Below are 19,171 nucleotides of genomic sequence, written 5' to 3' on the forward strand. Positions count from 1 at the left end.
AATTTTTTATTATCTCAGTTTAGAGTTTTAAAAGTTTCTTCACAGAACTTTGCATTTCTATTAAACCAATCTGAAGAAGAAACGGTGGGTGAGACTGTGAGCACTAACAGGTTTATTCCAGCTCATTAGTCAGGTTATGCTCAAACCACAGTGATGTGAGGGCTCAGTGAGCAAATACATATAAATGCTGACACAACTTTGTATCACTTACTTTCACAAGATTTTTTTTCTTACTGTGTTCCTGTTGGCTGGGTCACTGAACGAAGAAAACTTCTGAGCTTGAGATAATAAATTTTGTATGAAAGTACAAATGACCTTTTTTCTGTATTTATATCTAGAAATCACTTTGTACACATGTTTTCAGGAAACAAGATGGAGAGGGAAAAAGCAAGGCCAAGGGAACACCTGTTATTCTAAATGGACCCATGGAAGACCAACAAAGAAGTAGTAGTACAAAAAGTACAGAATACTTATATTCTGATGAACTTGGGGAAATCCAGAAAGGAAATACAAGGCTTTAATTTGACATAACTCAAGAGAAAGGAGAAAAAGAGAATTCTACCCTGAAAGGATTTTACTGGACTGTGAGCAGCCCATGAAGAAGGACTTTTGTTTTGTTAGAACTAGACGATAGACTTGCAGGAAAAAGGACGCTTTTATTTTGCCAGAATTGAGGAGTAACGAAATAGAGGTACTTTTATTATGAAAGTACTTGGCTAGAAGCGCTAGTGTTGTTTCCGCTAGTGGTAAAATTGATCAAATACAACTACTCCTTATAAAAAGTATTAGCTGGATCCAGCGTAAGTTTAAAGTAGAAAGGACAGAGCGGCTCTGACAGTAACACGGTGTGCTGCACCGTGAATGCTGCTGTGAGCTTTAAACGGCTCCCAGGTGAACTCTCCTTCCGTGGCGGGATCAGAGTTGATGAGAGCCGGTTTACGGGCTGTCAGGGAGCCGCTATCAGCCTAATCACAGCTGAACTGTGACCCCGGACCTCTGGACTCCGCCGCACTGAAACTTGTGTGGGTTTTCTTTTGTTTCTCTATTCGAGCCAAGATGAAGAGGAGACTCCTGCTGGTGTCCAACTCCACTTTGCACGGCAGTGGTTACCTGGATCACTGTCAGCAGCACATCTCCAGCTTCTTTGGAAAGTAAGTTAGCGCCGCGGTTCATATATGTGGGCCAGAAAGTTGACAAAGGGGACAGGAAACAGGAAGTGGGGCCAAAGTCAAGTGACATGCAAAGACGTAAAAGAAAGATGAAAGTTTTTATTTTTTTTATTTTGTCAGTTTACTGAGCAAACGTGGATTATAATTGCATTTGTATTTGATTCTTTGTAAATCCCTCTACGAGCAGGGGCGTTTGCAGAATTTTTCAGGGTGGTGGCAGAGTGGGGTGGGGGGTTGGAAGGAAAAGGAAATCAGAATAGCTGATCAGAAATAAATATGTTGTAGAAAACCAGAACAGCAAAAAATGGGCACAGTTTTCTGGTTCATATATAAGCCTGCCCACTCATATGTATGAAATTCAAATTATGCTGCACTTTTAATCATAAGGTTGTATTTAATGGTAAACACAACTTGTGTTTGAAAACCCATGAAACTAATAAAATGTAATTATATAGAGTACCTAATAAATATTCTTAGCTCTGCTACTCAGCATCAATGTAATACTGTAAAGTTATGGACAGAGGGCAGCGAAAATCCTTAGAATGAAATCTTTTTAAGTTTAGTGTGCAGACATTCGCGACTGGCCTTGAGGTAGGACTCCTGACGGCCTGTCTGGTGTTTATCATGAATCTGTTTGTATGTATTTCAGAGACCTGAAGAGGGTGCTGTTTGTTCCTTATGCTCTCCATGATAGAGACGCCTACACTAAGTTAGCCAGGGACAAGTTTAAGACTCTTGGTAGGTTCATGTAACAGATTATTTTTGAGTCTCATACTGTACACCTGCTTGTTAGTTTCATATTTATAAAGCCTTAAGTAATTATATGCCTTTGTGTTCATGTGTTCATGTTTAATAAAACATACATTTATTTAAGAGTTGTGTTCTACATTTTTCTCTTACTTTAATATTTGAGGGTGTGTATATATTCTATATTTTGTTTTGGAAAGCACAGTATTCAGTGTTTCTAGGAATTTTTCTGTATTTCCATCTATACATTTTTTGCCACTTATCTGGGGCCGGGTCATTGACAGTAGCAGCAAAAGCACAGAAGTCCAGCAACTGCTTGTAGCTGATGTCGGGGAACACCATGGCATTCCCAGGCCAGGCAAGAGATGTAATTAATCCAGTGTATCTGGGTCTAGGACATGCCTGGAACACTTGCCCAGGAGACATTCAGGAGACATCTTAATCAGATGCCCAACTGATTAGGATGTAACTGGCTCCTTTTGGTGTGGAGGAGTAGTGGTTCAGTCATTCTAAATTCTACCTGAAGGACTGAACTCGCCACACTATCACTTAGCGAAAGCCCAGCCTTTCAAAGGAAACTCATTTCCACTGCTTGTAGCTCCAGTCTCATTCTTTTGGTCACTGCTCAGAGCTTGTGACCACAGGTGAGGGTGTGGATGTGAATCGGTTGGTAAACTGATGGCTCAGAGCAATCTACCAGTACAAAGTCTTCATCACTGGAGATACAGCCCTGTCTGTCAATCTTCCACTTCCCTATCTTGGGAACAAGTCACAGTCATACTTGAACTCATCCACTTGGGATAGCAAGTCTCTAACTCGGAGTGGGAACTCAATCCTTTTCCTTCTCAGAACCCTGGCTTCAGACAACTTGGACCCACCAATGAAGCCAACAGGATCACATCAACTGCGGAAAGCAGAGAGCACCAAAGTAGAAGGCCTCTGTCTCTTTGAACAAACAAGTAGATGGGCTCAATTTGCCTTTTTGAGCTGTGCCTGTCTGGACCACATGTGCTAAGGCCCAGCAATCAGATGCTCTACCTCCCTTCCAGGTCATGCTGCAGGGTGTGGTCCCGGTAACCCTGTCCAACAAGAGACCCTACCTGGGGCAAGTCCATAGGACATCATAGCCGATGGAATCACTGAGACACACAGACCGCTCCTCCATAGTATAGTAATAATTTATGGGTGATTCACACGTTTAAGGTGTTATGCTTTATGGTATTTTGAAATGAATTTTCCCCTGTATTTTCTGTGCAGTTTCTCCTATATATTCTAGTGTATTCTGTGTATTTCCTTGTGTTTTCTGTGCATCTTGTTGATGTAAGTCAGTGTATTTGGTCTATCTTGAGCCACAGTCCAGGGGCAATCATGGCTCAAGAGTTGGGTGTTCGTCTTGTAATCGGAAGGTTGCCGGTTTGAGCCCCGGCTCGGACAGTCTTGGTCGTTGTGTCCTTGGGCAAGACACTTCACCTACCGCCTACTGGTGATGGCCAGAGGGGTCGATGGTGCGATATGGCAGCCTCACTTCTGTCAGTCTGCCCCAGGGCAGCTGTGGCTACACCTGTAGCTGCCTCCACCAGTGTGTGAATGTGAGAGTGAATGAATAGTGGTATTGTAAAGCACTTTGAGGGTCCCGAAAAGCGCTATATAAATGCAATCCATTATTATTTATGTGCATTTTGGTGTTTTCTCCATTTTTTTCTGCATTCTTTCAGTATTTGTTTTTGTTTTCGATTTCAGTGTATATGATAGTTTACAGGACATGCTTTGCTGGATGTAATTCAGTCAAATCCTACATGTCATAAGTGCATTTGTCTTCTGCAGGTTATGAGGTGGACAGCATCCACGAGGCCTCAGACCCTGTAGATGCTGTCCGGAAGGCCGAGGGCATTTTTATAGGTGAGGAACATCTGAGGAAAGCAACAGCTCTTGGAATTTCTTCAGGGATTTCACACTTTTTTCTCTTTCTCTTATTCTACATTACCATCTAACCTTTACTTTACCCAATCTGCAGTATGGAGATGCTAAAAGAGGCTTTTGTTTGTAGGTGGAGGCAACACTTTCCGGCTGCTGAAGAGTCTTTATGACAACAAGGTGGTGATGGAGATCAGGAAGAGAGTGATGGAGGTATATTTAATCCAAAAATATTTACTGGAACAAAGCAAGACAGCAAACAAACAAAATACTTTATAATTGCAAAATGTAACATTTTTACAAATGGTTATATATATATATAGATTGATAGATGTTGTTTTTTATTAAAAACATTCCATTTCAATATAATTTTGTGTATGTTTTATAAAAACATATACTATTGTCTTATGAAGGTTTTAAATACATTTAATAGATTTGGGGGAGTTATGTACGCATTTTATATGAATATGCACATAAACAACAGACCAAATCGATTCGATTCTTTAAAAAATAATTGCAGAAAAATTCTGTCTTGATTATTAAAAAGAAATTAAACCAATGATTCCTGTGTGCTCTTAGTTAAGTAGTATGACTACTTCTTGTCTCCCTTTTCTTTACTCCCACATTCTTTAAATCCTTGCCCAGGATGGTGTCCCCTACATGGGCTCCAGTGCAGGCACTAATGTGGCCACCATCAGCATCAGTACCACTAACGACATGCCCATTGTTTTCCCTCCGTCCTTCTCTGCCATTGGCCTCGTCCCCTTCAACATCAACCCGCACTACCTGGATGCCGACCGCACCAGCCGCCACATGGGGGTGAGTCGCACAGCCTGAGGTTGCTGTGAGGAGGCCGTTAGGGCAGGTTAGTCTAGACTCTGCAAATAATCATCTAAAGAGTTACTGATTGTCAGAGCTGGAAATAACTATATATTTTATAACAAGTAGAGCTTTGGATGCTTGTTTTTGAGGATTTCTATTTTCTGTTGCTTTACACTGCTACTAGATGAAGCTGAAATTCTTGCTGCAGACACTCCAGCCACAGTCCACTGCAAAGCCTTCACTAATATACAGTTAAATGAAACTGATCAGAGATACTGGGAGTATTACAACTACTCAAAATTCCGAACTGCTGCGAGCCCGAGGTTAAAAATCATCAGTGAAAAACGATGTAGGAGTCTTTGTTTTGCTAGCTGGTTGACAGATATAAGAAAATGATTACTGCACTGAGCTGTCGCTTGTATGCCGTATCAGTGTTATAAGTAACACTCTAACATTGCTTTATGGCTGCCCTCTGCTCAAAGATAAGCAGATATGTTTGGAAGCGACAAAGCAACAATATGTTTGCACTATGAGTAATATGTAAATAAAATAATTAAGCTGTTGAAACAGCTCCAGCAGTGAAACGGTGAAAGTGCCATGGAGGTTTGGAATAAAGAGCTTTTTCGCTCGGCTTTAAAAGGATGTCGCCTTACACTGAGTGAATTTGGATCTCAGTAAATCTGCAGTAGTAGATCAACTGCTCGTCCACTTTGAAAGGAGATAATTAAGGTGGTACAGGAATCTGATTAGGATGCCTCCAAGATGACGTATAACAAACATGTCCTACCAGGAAGAGCCAAGGGCAAACACAGGACACACTGGAGAGATTATATCTCTCGACTTCGGAACACCTCCGTGTCTCCCTGGGACGAGGTGGATGAGGTGGGTGAGTAGAGGGAGCTTTGGGCTTCTCTGCTGAGACCGCAGCCCCTCTGACCTGGACCGTAGAAGATGAATGGATATATCTGCACTTTATTACTTAATAACTTCATGCCACAGAATGATAGTTAGGAGAAAGACGATAACACCAGTGGGAATCTTTTTAATAAATGATTATGCACTACCTGCATTTTGTGGTCATATTAAGTATCTCTGCAGAAACGAATGGAGACACAGTAGGAAATAACCAAGACTGGACTCCAGCCTAAACTGGATGCATTCTAGACCTTAAGGGTTTATAAACAATCTGCATGAAGGGACAGATGATTTGCAGAAGGTTTGACTGACATGAGTTTCAGCTAACACGTGATAAAACAGCCTGAGGAAATTATGCAACACTCGGAGCTGTAAAACTGCAACAGCTGACAAAAAAGCTGCAGTGTCAGCAAAGCGATTTAGGGTAGCTCTGACCAATGTGATGACATGCAATGTTTAGTTTGAGGGTTGTGAAACACTGAATTCATAGAGCCAGGCCATGGGGTAGCAGTTGCACTACCTACAGGGCGTGGCAGCAAGCATCTGGTGTCCAGCTTAAGGGAGAACACGAACTTCTCAGATTTCTGCCAAATTATTTCTGCATATAATTATTCTTAAATGGTTTAAAAAACGTTCCTGAGGTGTAAATTTTGTTCATGGAAGGGTGGTTTTCATCATTTCTTGTTCAGATGGTAAAAGTGTCAGAAAACAGGAAAGGTTTGCTCAGTGCAAGCTGTCAGAGGGTAAGGTGAAGTCTGGAGTATGAGTTTTGTTATTGCATACATTTCATAGTGAAATGATTCTGATGCTGTAATGATATAGAAGAAGAAGAAAACCAAAACAAAACATAACAAAATCCAAATCCTGACACTAGAAAAGAACTGAAGAATAATTGCATTTTGTGCTGGAAAAATGATTTACATTGACAAGCAGTTGTTAGCATTTGTTAACAAACAGCTGTGAGAAGAATCACAAAGGAAAAACAATCACTTCATAAAAATATTTGTGTCGATAAAGCACAAATTTATTTTCTGAAAGATATATTGCTGTGTCCACCGACCCCTGGTGGTCACTCTTGGTGATTGCAACAGTGACAAATGTTAATAAACCTAGATTTGTATCTTTAAATATTTTAGTTTTTATTTATGTTTATAATTTATTTTAATATCATCACACATTTGGGAGCAGTATTTAGCTGAACAGACATGAGCAACTGTGGTTTAGGAGGTACGCTGGGTCATCTGTTTGGAAGGTCAGCGGTTCAATTCCCAGCTCCTCTAGTCGTCCATGTAAGATACTAAACCCCGAGTTTCCCCTTTGGTTTGGGTTTTCTTCTGTCATTGTATGTGGTCACAGCAGCAGGTATTCAGCAAAACAGGAATGCTGTTATTAAAATACACTTGCTGAATTAACTGAGGACAGTTTGTCACCAATAAGCAGTTGTCCTTATTTTTTGTTAAAAAGAAGAGTGAATGACGAGGTTATTTTGAACATTTTGTCACATCAATAGTTATATTTTAGCTGTGGTTTCAGCCTCCACTGTTTCCACTGTGCTTACAATCTTGAATCTTGTTTTCATGTAGGAAACCAGAGAGCAGAGGATCATCCAGTACCACGAAGAACCCGATACTCCGTGTGTCCTGGTGAGTGAGGGGAAGCAGACCTGCATACATGTAATAGTGCTCAAATCTTTCATGCCGAGAAGATGAAGCGGCTTCATTACATAATTACCGTCTTTTTTGTTTGTTGTCAGGGTCTGAGGGAGGGCTCCCTGCTGCTAGTGGAGGGAAACAAAGCGACACTGCTGGGAACCACTAAGGCCAGACTGTTCACCAGGTAACACACACTTTAAGTTTTCATGACTTGAGATGACATCACACTGACTTATCCAATCTCCTTTCTAATCGACTGTAGCCTTTATTAGCCTTACACTAAAACAAAATTAGTTTAATGTTAACATGTTCTTAACTAAATCTAAACAGCATCCCGGCAATGTGGCTGTGTAACCAGGGTGTGTACATCATCAGTAGGACAAACACACAATTTGAGAACGCGAAACAAGTTGAGTTATTCCAGTGACCAGAAAATATCAGCAGGATTTTTATAAATGCTTTCTTTTTGTGTATAATTATGCGTTTCAGGAAAAAGCCCACAGTGGAGTATGAGCCAGGCAGTGACCTTAGCTTCCTGCTAACTGATGCACAATGATCGGTCAAATGGAAGCAAGACGAGGAGCACAAAGTTTTCAATGTTTCTGGTTGGAACAGAATAAAGATTTTAAGGAAACATCTAATGTGTCTCTCCAGTAAAGTTAATCTAGTTTTTTTTTTTTTTTTTTAGCAACTTGTGCAAAAACCTCAATAAATTAAAACAAATTGACCATTAAGTCTGTAAAGTACAAATTCCCTCCACTTTACACATGGTGATGTGATTTAAATGCAATATTCATATATACATTTGTAAAAGGCTGCCTGGTTTAAAAAGAAGAGATCACCACAAAACACTGAACAGATGTGAACAAATCAGTTTATTTTAGTTTAAAGGTAAAATCATCTCTTTATGAAATCATTGTTTTATTCTCTATGTGAAAGAATACATACATCAAAAATAGTCAATATTTTCTTAGGGCAGAAAGAAACACGGAGCAATATTAAATACAAATGACTGGCTGCAAATCACTCGTATCTGCCAGGAGGCTTTGTTTTTTTTTTTTTTATTCCTCCATATTTAACACAAACTCCTCTACTCACCAAAGGCTTTTGCATCATCGCTCAGGACAACGGTGCTGACAATAAGGTCATATCAAAGATGTTAGGACAGAAATAAATGTTTTAGCGATTTGCAGCTTTTCTGAGTAATTTGAAATGACTGATACTGAAATGAACAGATTTCTGTCCAACTGACTCCTGGCAAAGAGAAACATGCTGTTTTGGTCTAATTTACACACAATCAACCTTAGAAAACCTTTATAGAAAAAATGAACAGTGCAGTGAAGCCGCTCAGTTTATCTCCCGCATGAGAGCACTGACCTAAGATCAATCCTCATACCAAAATCACTCATTTGTTAAGAAGTGCCGTCCCACACAAACACACAACTCTTTGCTCAAGTACGACAAGTTGGTTCAAAGTATTGGTTAAGATGCCACTGAAAGAAAACAATGATGTATAATGTGCTTATTAAAGTCTTCCTGTTATTTTATGATGACTGTTACCTGCATTATTATATTTGTAAACCTATAATCAGCTATAAACATTAATTTATAATGCGAACCCAATATGGGTAAATAGCAAAGTATTTTTTTCTTTTTTTTTCTTAAGTATTAGAGCAATCATATACTCAAAACACAAAGTAGAAACCTGCGTTTGTTTTAACTTGTTCCCAGCAAAGCTGCCAGTCTGAAATCTGAATGTAAATAAGTAGAAATCCAAAAGGCCTCAGTGCAGGAAAAACTGTCACAACCAATTCAGTGAAAAGGACTACAAGTCTTTTTAAAAAGAAGTTTGTGATTTAAAACTACACAATAAAACTCTATGCTTGCTGCTGTGTGAGCTGAACGGGCCTCAACTAATGATTACAATGAAACATTAACCAATCACATGCTTGCAAATACACAATCCAATCCAAGTCATCATGTCAACACACACTGGTCAACACTCAAGTCGCAGCTCACTAACACTAAAACAGCCCGTACTTTGCCAGGTTAGAATTACTAATAGTCTGTTAAGCTCCACCCCCATAGTTACTATTGCTGTTGCTCTAGCCACTGACTGAAGGTATTTACACATGTTGACAAATCTTAAACATTAAAATGTGTAATGTCTTAAATACTTTAATACTTTCATCAATTGGTCAGGTTAAAAATAAAAAAAAATCCTAATTTTTTTTTTAAGTTTATCTATTCACTTGAAAAATAACTGAAATTGTTCATTTAATGTATGGCAAATATAGACCGGTTTCCATACAGCCTGAAACATTTTCTCAGCCAGTTACAGCTCTTTGCTTGCAGAGACACAACATAAGCTTCAACATAATGATGCGAGATATGAGGCTTCTGTGGAATGACTAATCAGACAGAAGTTAAAATTATTTTCAACCATTTTCTGCACAAACAAAATTACATTTGGCCAAACATTTTCTTGATTGTGTTGAAAAAAGTTGGACAAACTTCTAAAACTCTAATTAATGTTGTGTACAAAATACAAAGGAAACAACCACCAACATCCCAAAGCAAACTCATACAAGAGAAATGCAGATCAACTATCCCACACACAAAGCAGGAAGAGAAAAAACAAGCGTACATAAGGGCAAATATATTATTGTGAGCTTCCCATCATCCCATGCTACAGCAGATAAACCAGTTTTACCGAAACATCTAAAAAGACCTGAATGCAGCTAACTAGCTGCTTCAGTTACCGTATTGCTTTGTTTTTGTTTGTTTTTACATTGCTGGTTGATCAAAATTAATCACATCACTAAAACAAAAAGAAAAAAAAACATTTACTAAATTACAAGTGGAACCCGACTGATAAAAATTCAATATATCGGCCGATACTCTCACATATGAAACAAACACTTGTTTTGCGTAGTAATAATTTGAGTCCATACTAAGATAATATGGCACATCACTGTGACATATGTGTTTTATTTGTTTATGCTCTGCTTGGATCAGTTGGCTATTGTGTTTGTGGTGTTTTACGCTTCTTGTGTCTCAGCTGGGATGTGTTTTTATAGCACACCTTTGCTGATTTAAACTCCACTGATTCAGTCTGTGGTATTCTTTAATACAATACAATAATAATCACTGGCTGTATTAATAATTAACTGCTCTTAGAAACTCTAAAACAATGACTTAAGTGTAACATAACAACAAGGCCGTTTATCTCATTGCTGAATTTGTGTTTGGATGGAAAATGTGAAAATTAAGGTGGTTTATGTTTCTTATAACTTCTGGAAAACTGTAATTTTGATTTGAACTGCCTGCTGGAACAAAACCATTAAGTTTCTCGATTTGTTAAAGGAATAGCTCAACAGTTTAGGACATGTTTAGAATGACAACAGGCTTGTGTTTGAATATTAAATATGAAACTGCAGTGGATTAGCTTGGTTTGTAAAAGTTTGTAAAAGCATTTTGACACATTTTATCAATAATGATTTTAGGGAACAAAAAACATTTATTAAATGTTTATATAATACTTAGAGTTGTGATTTCTAATATCATTAATGCGAAAAGATGAGGTGAATTTTCTTTGTTTCCAGTCCCATGTTAAGGTAAGCTAATCAAGCTGTAGCTTTATATTTTTAAAGCAGGCAATCTGATCATGCAACTCTCACAAATTAAACAAATGTATGTGTGAACTCACAAAACATCTGCAGTTGGTAACATCAGCGTCGTTCAGACATCACGGACACACTGTGATGCAGCTTCTGAGGAAACGTCGAACTGCTCCTTTAACACTAAACTTTGTGGATTTTGTTTGATCAATGTTTTCCAGATTCTCTTTTGGCACAAATACATGTTGACATTTTTTTTAAAAAAAAACAAAATAAAAATAAAACCAGCACATTAAATCTTAAATCATATCATTATCTGCCATCCAACAGTCAATACAGTGAAATGCTCTCAGAGGCCTTTTTACCCTGATTTCTTCCCACCCCCTACTGATTTGCCATCAGTCCCTCACAGTTTGACATCTAGGCATCAGTGTTTCCGTTCTCCTCCGGCTGCAGCTGCTCCTTTTCAATGCAGTCCTCCTGTGGGGGGCGGACTCTCTTAAAGAAACCCAACTGCACAGGAGAAGAAGAAGAAAAGAGGGCACAAGAGTCGGTTATATTTGGTAGTGAAAGTGGTGTTTCAGCCATTAATCTGACACAGAAGAGCAACGTCTGAACACACGTCTCAGTGTAAAACTACAGAAGCTTAGGAAAAAGGAAAAAAGCAGCACAAGAACAGTGACAATGGACATGTTTACTACCTTGTACATGATGAAGATAAGCAGCGCCAGCAGCAGCAGTCCTGCCAGCACAGCCAGAGCCACCACCCAGCCTGGCACTGGTGGAGGAGGCTCAGCCACCCAAACCACTGATACACTCACCTGAAACGAGACAAAACCAAAAACATACTTACTTCGTCCTGATCAGATTAAAGTCATTATGCTGTTATAAAATGACCAATCTAACTCTTTAAAATATGCACTGTCCTTCCATCTGTGTTCCTTTAAGGCTGTTATAATAAATTCCTCAAGACTGGTATCAACTTGTTCCAACGCTTCCTTAAGTCTACGGTCCATAATCTTTACGAAGAGTCGGGAGTCTAAATGCCAGCGAGTGCTTCCGAACACGCTGTGGACCTGCACTAACATGTTTTATCAGTGATTTAGAGACTGCTGTGTGATAGCAAAACACTGAAGAATGTGTTTTCTCTGACTGATTTAAAATCTAATATTAAGGTACTATTACTGTTTATATGATTACATTTCATGTAGTTTATGTGAAAATATGAGCTCATTCAGAAATCAAGATTTTTTCTTTTGTTTTTTGTTTTTCTGCAGACAGGAACTGGTTTGTGTAACAGCAAGGTGAGAGAGCTTATTTTTCATCTCCTTGCTGATAACGAGTCTACTGTCATGAGTCTGACTTCCTGCACTGAGAGGTTTTGTATGCTTGTTTATCTTTCTGTGAAATTCTTTGAACTTCAGAAGAAAACCATAACTTTAAAGTCACTAGTTTGCTACGTATTTCATTCATGAAACCTCCGTATATGTGCACACACATTTTGTGTTGACTTTGTGTTTGTAGATAATTCTGTGTCTTCCATGCATGCTGATCATTTGTGTTTGTGTGTCTTACTGTGGTGCTATTGGATGGTAGCTCCATCTCCAGGTTCTTGTAGGGCATCTCGATCACACTGAAGCTAGCCGTTGATTGTATCACATAGGAACGATTCTGATTCTCAGGCTGAAAGGAGGGAAAAAAGTCACATGTCTGACAAATGAAGTCCAAAATGCCGAGGATAAATCACGACCTGGAGAATGGATATTACCTAACAACAGACATGTGTTCTTCAGCTATTAGAGAAATTAGGACAGAAGTTTAAAAATGTGACAGTCTGGGCAACACTGTGTTCTGGTTATTTGTTTACATTTTGGCAAAAAGTCCAGATTATGAATGTTGGATTAGCTATTAGCAACCACTGCATGTAATGCACCCATAGATGCACAGGCAGCCATCACTGGGTTAGTGCAATAGTGAAACTTTATAAAGACCAGCTTTTGTTTCTAAGACTTTGCACACATGTTCTGTTGTGTGATTAGATTCCATTTATTTGCATAGCACCAAATTGCAACAACAGTTGCTTCGAGGTGGTTTGTATTGTAAGGTAAAGACACTACAATAATATGATGGAGACACACAGCAAACCCAAACCAGTGCATGTTGTGTTGTGTTAATCAGTAAAGGAAACAGAAAGAAAAAAGCACGCATTTATAATTTAAGAGAACACAGACACAGAGCTGGTTGCTGTGTTCAGTAACATTGCTCTGCCCTAACATAGGTGCTTTTATTTGATTACCCTGAGGAAGTTGTTGACATCCAGTCTGGAGTAGATGAAGAGGATGGCGTTCTTCCTCCTTTCTAGACGACCGACCTGACATTTCAGTGTCAGACACTTAGCTGTGTGGCAGTCCTACAAACACACACACACACACACACACACACACACACACACACACACACACACACACAGAGAGAAACGTGTACATGTAGAGAAGCACAGCAGGAGTCAAATGAATGCTTTTCTTTAGGAACGCAATTTGATTGGGAGATGTCATCTAAAGCTGCTGGGATGCATCAGCTGTTCTTAGCACGATCAGGCATGGGTCAAGGTGTAATTTCATGTCATACAAATGGGTTATTCAAAGCATATGTGCTTGTGTAGATTTACCAGTGTCTGCAGGTCATTCTCTGCATTTCTGGACTCCAGATCTCTCCTCTGGCGGACGCTGTTTTGATTCCGTCCCTCCGACTCTCGTCCTCCAGGCGTAACAGTGCTGGTGTTCTTTGAGGTGCTCACTGGGTTCTGAAAGACACAGACACACAAAGAATGCTTATTTGTTGGAAACATGTAAGAGAAGGAGCACTGCCACAGCAGCACATTATTAATTGGAACAGCAAAAATACTTCTTATTGGTGTTTAAAGCTACTTTGTCTAATTACAAACTGAAGAATTTAACAAAAACTTTCACCACTAGAGGGCAGCTTTTTATCAGCTGGTGCTGACATGTTTTTTGGTCTGCGCTGCTGTTTGACTTTGAACATTTGATTTAGCTACCCCATTTCCTCAAGAGGCTTTGCCTTTTTCTCTCACCACCACTGTAAGCAGGTGTGTCCTGTGATGATGTGGCCGCTTAACTGAAGGTTAAACTGACTCAGCATGTTTTGGTACAAAGTGGTATAAAGTACAGTCTAGCACTAGTTTAATGTCAGCTGATCTCTTTAAGATAATCCATGGTTGTGATAGTCATACTTTTAAGCACAAATTTAGAAGAAGTATCTTTAAGATAACAGGTGACAAAACTGTGGAAAGAAGCTGTATGTTGTGAACTGTTTGAGTATTGGTGTGCATTTGTGTTGTTTCTGTATTTGTGTGCCTTACAGAGACATTGAGTGGGTTTATCTGTATGTCAGTGGTACAGTTGATGGGTCCCTCTGTGTCGTAGCTGGTGATGTAGAGCAGAGAGCTGTTTCTAAACTGGTACGGCCACTTGACCTCCAGCGCTGCCTTACTGAACGTACTGGGACCATTGTTCAGGAGCTGTGAAAGGGGAATGCAAGTTTTAATCTCAGTCCAAAGAAATAAAAATACAGAAGAAATATTTTCAATAACCACTGACATTAAATCTGTGACTGTGAAGCTCTAATAAATCATTTCAAAAAACAAAAAGCAGTTGAACTATACAATAATACCAAAAGGGTGGGAGACCAAGAAATACAGTCTCATATAGCATAATTCATTGTGAAATCATGAGGTCAGCTTGACCTACATTACATTATGCTTGCTGGTAATAATAATAATAATAATAATAATAATAATAATAATAATATTATCTTGTGCAGTCTTAGTTAAATCAGTGAGATAAAAAAACAGAATCACCCGTCTCTCCCGCATGTTCGTGCATGTGTGTCTGTACCTCGTAGACGTGTACTATTTGTGGTCCGATGTCGTCACCGAATACAGGAGGGTCTCTCGGTTTCCAGTTGGCAATAGGAATAAACACCTGACCAGGGGATGAAGACCTGGAAACACATTTTAAGGAACAATGTGAAGCTGGAATCATAAAAACTTGTTTTTAAAGCAAGTTTCAAAGTCAGAGATATACCAGTTAAACGAGGGTGTAGTCAACACTTTTATTTTTATACTTGTACAAATTCTGTAGCTTTTAAAGCCTCATCCCTTTTTAAAGATGAGGCAACAAGCTTATCAATTATTATTATTATTTAAATACACTATTGGGAAAATCATATAAATTACAGCCTCTTCTTTTGAAGCTTCTTAAGCAGAAAGAGAAACACCTTCAGGAGCAGCAGTGTGTGTTTCTGTGCGTTTTACCCTCTGATGGAGACTTTAGCGAGTACAGCCAGTTTGATGACGCTGGTGACTTTGGGACTGGTGTTGTCAAACTGGTTAGAGCTGAAAAATCAACAACAAGCAGTCACATTCACATGACCAAAAACAAACAAACAAACAAAATCCCTAACCCCTAAATGTGTTAAAATAAACAACATCACAATACAATGATCTAACCTTATTAAGATAACCTAACCTCGCACACGTCTCTGGACTGTAGATGGAAGCCAGAGTCACCTGAGAGAACCCACACAGACACGGGAGAACACGTAGAGGCTGGATTTGAACCCAGGACCTTTTTGCTGCGAGGCCATCGTACTAACCACTGTGCCAGGTTTAGTTACATCAGTAATTCAAACTGCGCACAGGTCTGAATGCAGTGAATGGTTGTCTGTCTTTATGATTCAGCCCTGCGGCAGACTGACAAATTGTCCAGGGGGAACCGTGCCTCTCGTCCTAGGACAGCTATGATAGGCTCTGCCAGAACCATATCTTATGCGCAGCAACTCAGTCCTGGAGTCTGTTACATTTCTAATGTAAGGATCCTAAATTGGATAAGCTGAAGAAAATGAATGAATGGCTGGAGAAATATTACAACTTATTGATTACTCTATTCTTATTTGTAAAGCATCTAAAAGACATTTCAAAGAAGATATATGTCATAAAAAAGGCAAATAAAGATAAAGATAAAATAAAATGAAAGACACTATTGAATAATAAGTCCAGTGAATGATGGTAATAAATACTAAAAAAAGTAAAATCCTGATTAAAAGTTCGAACCTGATGCTAAAGTGCTAAATTCTACATTTGTGCTTATCGTGAACAAAAATGCTGTCAGTGCCAAACTGCAAATCAAAGACATCACAACACTCAACTGCAACTAACTGACTGAAAATCTGTTGCTCCAACCTGACAAATAAATACAGTAATCACCAACAATGTTGCTAATATGTAGAGCTCATGAAAGAAATCAAAAATAAATCAGGAATAAGTCAAATGTAACAGATAATAATAAAGATAACTACCTTAAAAAGTTTAAGAATATGAGAAAAGGTTAAAACATAGTTAATCTGTACATGTCAAAGGTGATGACAAAAAGAGAGAAACGGCCTTCAGAAATCTCCTGACACACATTTAAGGAGCAGTAAAACTGCTGTGCAGTACGAGTGTGTCGATGAGCTGAAGAGGAGGCGAACCAAAGACTGCTGAAAACCCTTCATTAACATACTTCTCTCTCTCTCTCTCTGCCACAGAAGTACAAAAACACTAACACAGAAGAATGTGAAGACGGAGCTGCTTCCTTCACAGTTTCAGGGCTTTTGTCATTCAGATGAGCGAGACGTGGAAAACAGCTCTGCTTTAATGAATTAAGTGGGCTTAACACTCAGTCTGATTGCAGTTAGCTTCTATCACGCTAAACCTTCTGAGGTGTGTTGATGCTACTGTACCCTGATTTTCTTTTGTGTCCTTGGAATAACAGCAGAGTCCTTATCATTTCACACTGGATACAGGATGTACTGAAATCCTTCATTTTAAACACTTCTTGAGACAACCATTAATTCCTCATAATGACAAAATGAAAACTTTATTTTTATTTTAGTCTTGATTTTAGTCTTTGTGTAACTTTTGCCTCTCTATACACCAGTGTTTGTGTGCTAATATGAAAAAGAAAACAAAAACTGAAGTGCTGTCAGTAGGTGGCACTATGCGGCACTCATTACAATTACCCAGAATTACCTACTGTTGATATTTCAGGCCTTCGAAGTAAGTTCGACTCAATTTTGACCAAGGCCAGAGAGTCCCTCATAGTGATTGTGTACAACAATTTTTAAACAACAGATCTGTTTAGAATGTATAAACAGCCCATTTGACTAATAACCCATGTTCCCTCTAAGCTGCGTGTGCGATTGCGCACTGCTGGCACGCTCTCTGCGCACAGAAAATCTGCGTTGCGCGCAAAAAAAAAATCTAACCTGAATTGAAATTAAAATTAAAACTTTAACAATTCTGTTTTGCAGTGTTAGTCAGTGAGTGACTGGCTGCTCCCGTATGGGATTAGAACGATGCCACCTTATCCCATAGTCCAGCCAATGATGCGATTCACATTCGTATATACGCAGCTAATCAACGTCGTTGACAGGCTATGACAGCGTCCTTATGTGCAGACACCGGTGTTTTAGCTAGCAAAGCGGCGTGGCTGATGTGGAGTGAAGCCACGTTAATGACAACGTGTACAACCATTGGAGATGTGAGCAGGACAGACGGAACAATTGACGGAAAAAGTGTGGACTTTACACCAGTTTTTAAATCGTGTTGATAGGCCACGTAAAACCAGAGTTATGATAAAAATATTTTTAATGTTTGGTTTTCTTCCTGAATACTATCGTTGTTTATATTTACTGCGGGAAGAAACGGTAAAAACTGCGTTTTATAAGGAAAACACTCGAAAACACTCTCCGCCTGTGAGCAAAAACATACTACTACTACTTACTTCCAATAGTGTGAACATACTACACAGGTCATGAACAAGATTTTTTAAAATTTTCATTGTAAGTGGGCTAAAGCAGTTATTTAAAAGTCGTCTAACATAAATGTAAATGCTGTAATTTGATTATTTTAATAAACCGTGTGACTTGGATGGATTCGATGCTGGCGTGACCACAGTGCACACGTCTAATGTTGCTCACAGTGGTCCGAGGGACCGCTCAGGGAGTTTGTGTGTTCACTCAGACACATGAAAAATTAGAGGGAACATTGCTAATAACCAAACTAAACTGATGATTAATCCTAATGAAATGTTTGTAATGCATTTTTCTACTAGTCACACATTGACTTTCATACAGCACTTTATCTACCTCCATGGCCAATTTAGAATCAACAATTAACCTAACACGCGCATTTTTGCTGGAGTACCCAGCAGGCAAAGGGGGAACATGCAAGCCCCACACAGAAAGGCCCCAGCTGGGATTTGAACCAGGAACCTTCTTGCCCTGTTTCCTAACCACCCCACCACCCTATTACAGCTCTTGTTTCTGTGTGAAGGCACCATCTGACCTCGTTATGACCTTTGTTCTTATGTGTACCACATATGACCACTCCTACACAGTTTTACTGTTCCCCAAGATTTAAAATCCACCTGATCTGAACCGATTCAGGTCGAATTTGTCCCGGAGCAGTCTCGGTGTACAAACATTTATAGCACCTATACAAAAGCGTAGCATCCAGGGTATTTTTGCTTCTATCAAATATCAAAATGGGTTAAATTTGATGAGTTAAAGCAGGGTCAGAACAAAGAGACCAAACACTGTTCCGTACCTGACTATCTGCAGGTCAAAGCGGACAGATGTGTCGTCCTCTGATAGCTGTTGCACGCTGAACCCCAACTCAGCCACCATCTGACCAATGAGAGCACAGGGACAGGGCCAATCAGTGAGCAGGAGGATGCAAGAAAATCCAGCAGACATCACTAGACTTGATTTGGTGAACAAAGGTCACTCAAAATAATCGAAACTTCATTACTGACGTATTCTGATTTTAAAGCTGCAGTTCAATATATTTGATTCAAATATTTATTCGGGCAAATCAAATGTGCTTTAAAGTTTTCTTTCCCTTCTGATCAACTTCCAGTTGGACCAACTCCTATGTGTGTGTGTGTGTGTCTTTACATGCACCGATCACTGACCTTAGTTCCTCCCTTCATGGGGTTTCCAAGGTCACACACCACCATTTTAGTCTGGTTTTCTTTCTTGTAGGCGCAGGACAGCCTAGACAGGGCCTAAGAAAAATAAGACATCACTGATTATTACAAGAATTATTACCAGCTCAATGATGAACTGGATTGTACAGTAATACTTTATGAACAAACATTCCAATGCAAGAACTTTTCAGCTTTATTTCTCAAAGTACAGCAGCAGGAAAATGTATCTCCTCACTTCAAAGTGAACATTAAACTGATTTTGCCTGAATCTGGGCAAAGTGGAG

General features: G+C 39.2%; 2 protein-coding genes across 2 annotated transcripts in view; one reads left to right on the plus strand and one right to left on the minus strand.

The window, feature by feature from the left end:
- The first annotated feature begins 698 nt into the window (after positions 1–698).
- si:dkey-69o16.5 (uncharacterized protein LOC100149419 homolog) lies at positions 699–8,298 on the plus strand. The gene is made up of 8 exons (XM_040006296.1): positions 699–1,151; positions 1,819–1,907; positions 3,741–3,815; positions 3,964–4,043; positions 4,476–4,649; positions 7,151–7,210; positions 7,321–7,403; positions 7,709–8,298. Exons 1-8 carry the CDS (start codon positions 1,057–1,059, stop codon positions 7,773–7,775), a joined length of 723 nt encoding a protein of 240 aa, XP_039862230.1. The 5' UTR covers positions 699–1,056; the 3' UTR covers positions 7,776–8,298.
- The window catches only part of itgav (integrin, alpha V), a 39,004-nt gene continuing 28,113 nt past the window's right edge, over positions 8,281–19,171 (minus strand). The window contains exons 23-32 of the mRNA XM_040001010.1: positions 18,873–18,965; positions 18,506–18,585; positions 15,173–15,253; positions 14,754–14,859; positions 14,219–14,377; positions 13,508–13,642; positions 13,136–13,249; positions 12,415–12,522; positions 11,541–11,660; positions 8,281–11,352 (exon numbers count right to left, since the gene is read on the minus strand). Of these exons, the coding sequence (XP_039856944.1) occupies positions 11,260–11,352; positions 11,541–11,660; positions 12,415–12,522; positions 13,136–13,249; positions 13,508–13,642; positions 14,219–14,377; positions 14,754–14,859; positions 15,173–15,253; positions 18,506–18,585; positions 18,873–18,965 (1,089 nt within the window). The 3' untranslated portion in view covers positions 8,281–11,259. The remainder of the gene's footprint in view (positions 11,353–11,540; positions 11,661–12,414; positions 12,523–13,135; positions 13,250–13,507; positions 13,643–14,218; positions 14,378–14,753; positions 14,860–15,172; positions 15,254–18,505; positions 18,586–18,872; positions 18,966–19,171) is intronic.

The sequence above is a fragment of the Simochromis diagramma genome, unplaced genomic scaffold, assembly GCF_900408965.1.
Source record: "Simochromis diagramma unplaced genomic scaffold, fSimDia1.1 OVJJ01000322.1, whole genome shotgun sequence".
Classification (NCBI taxonomy): Eukaryota; Metazoa; Chordata; class Actinopteri; order Cichliformes; family Cichlidae; genus Simochromis; species Simochromis diagramma.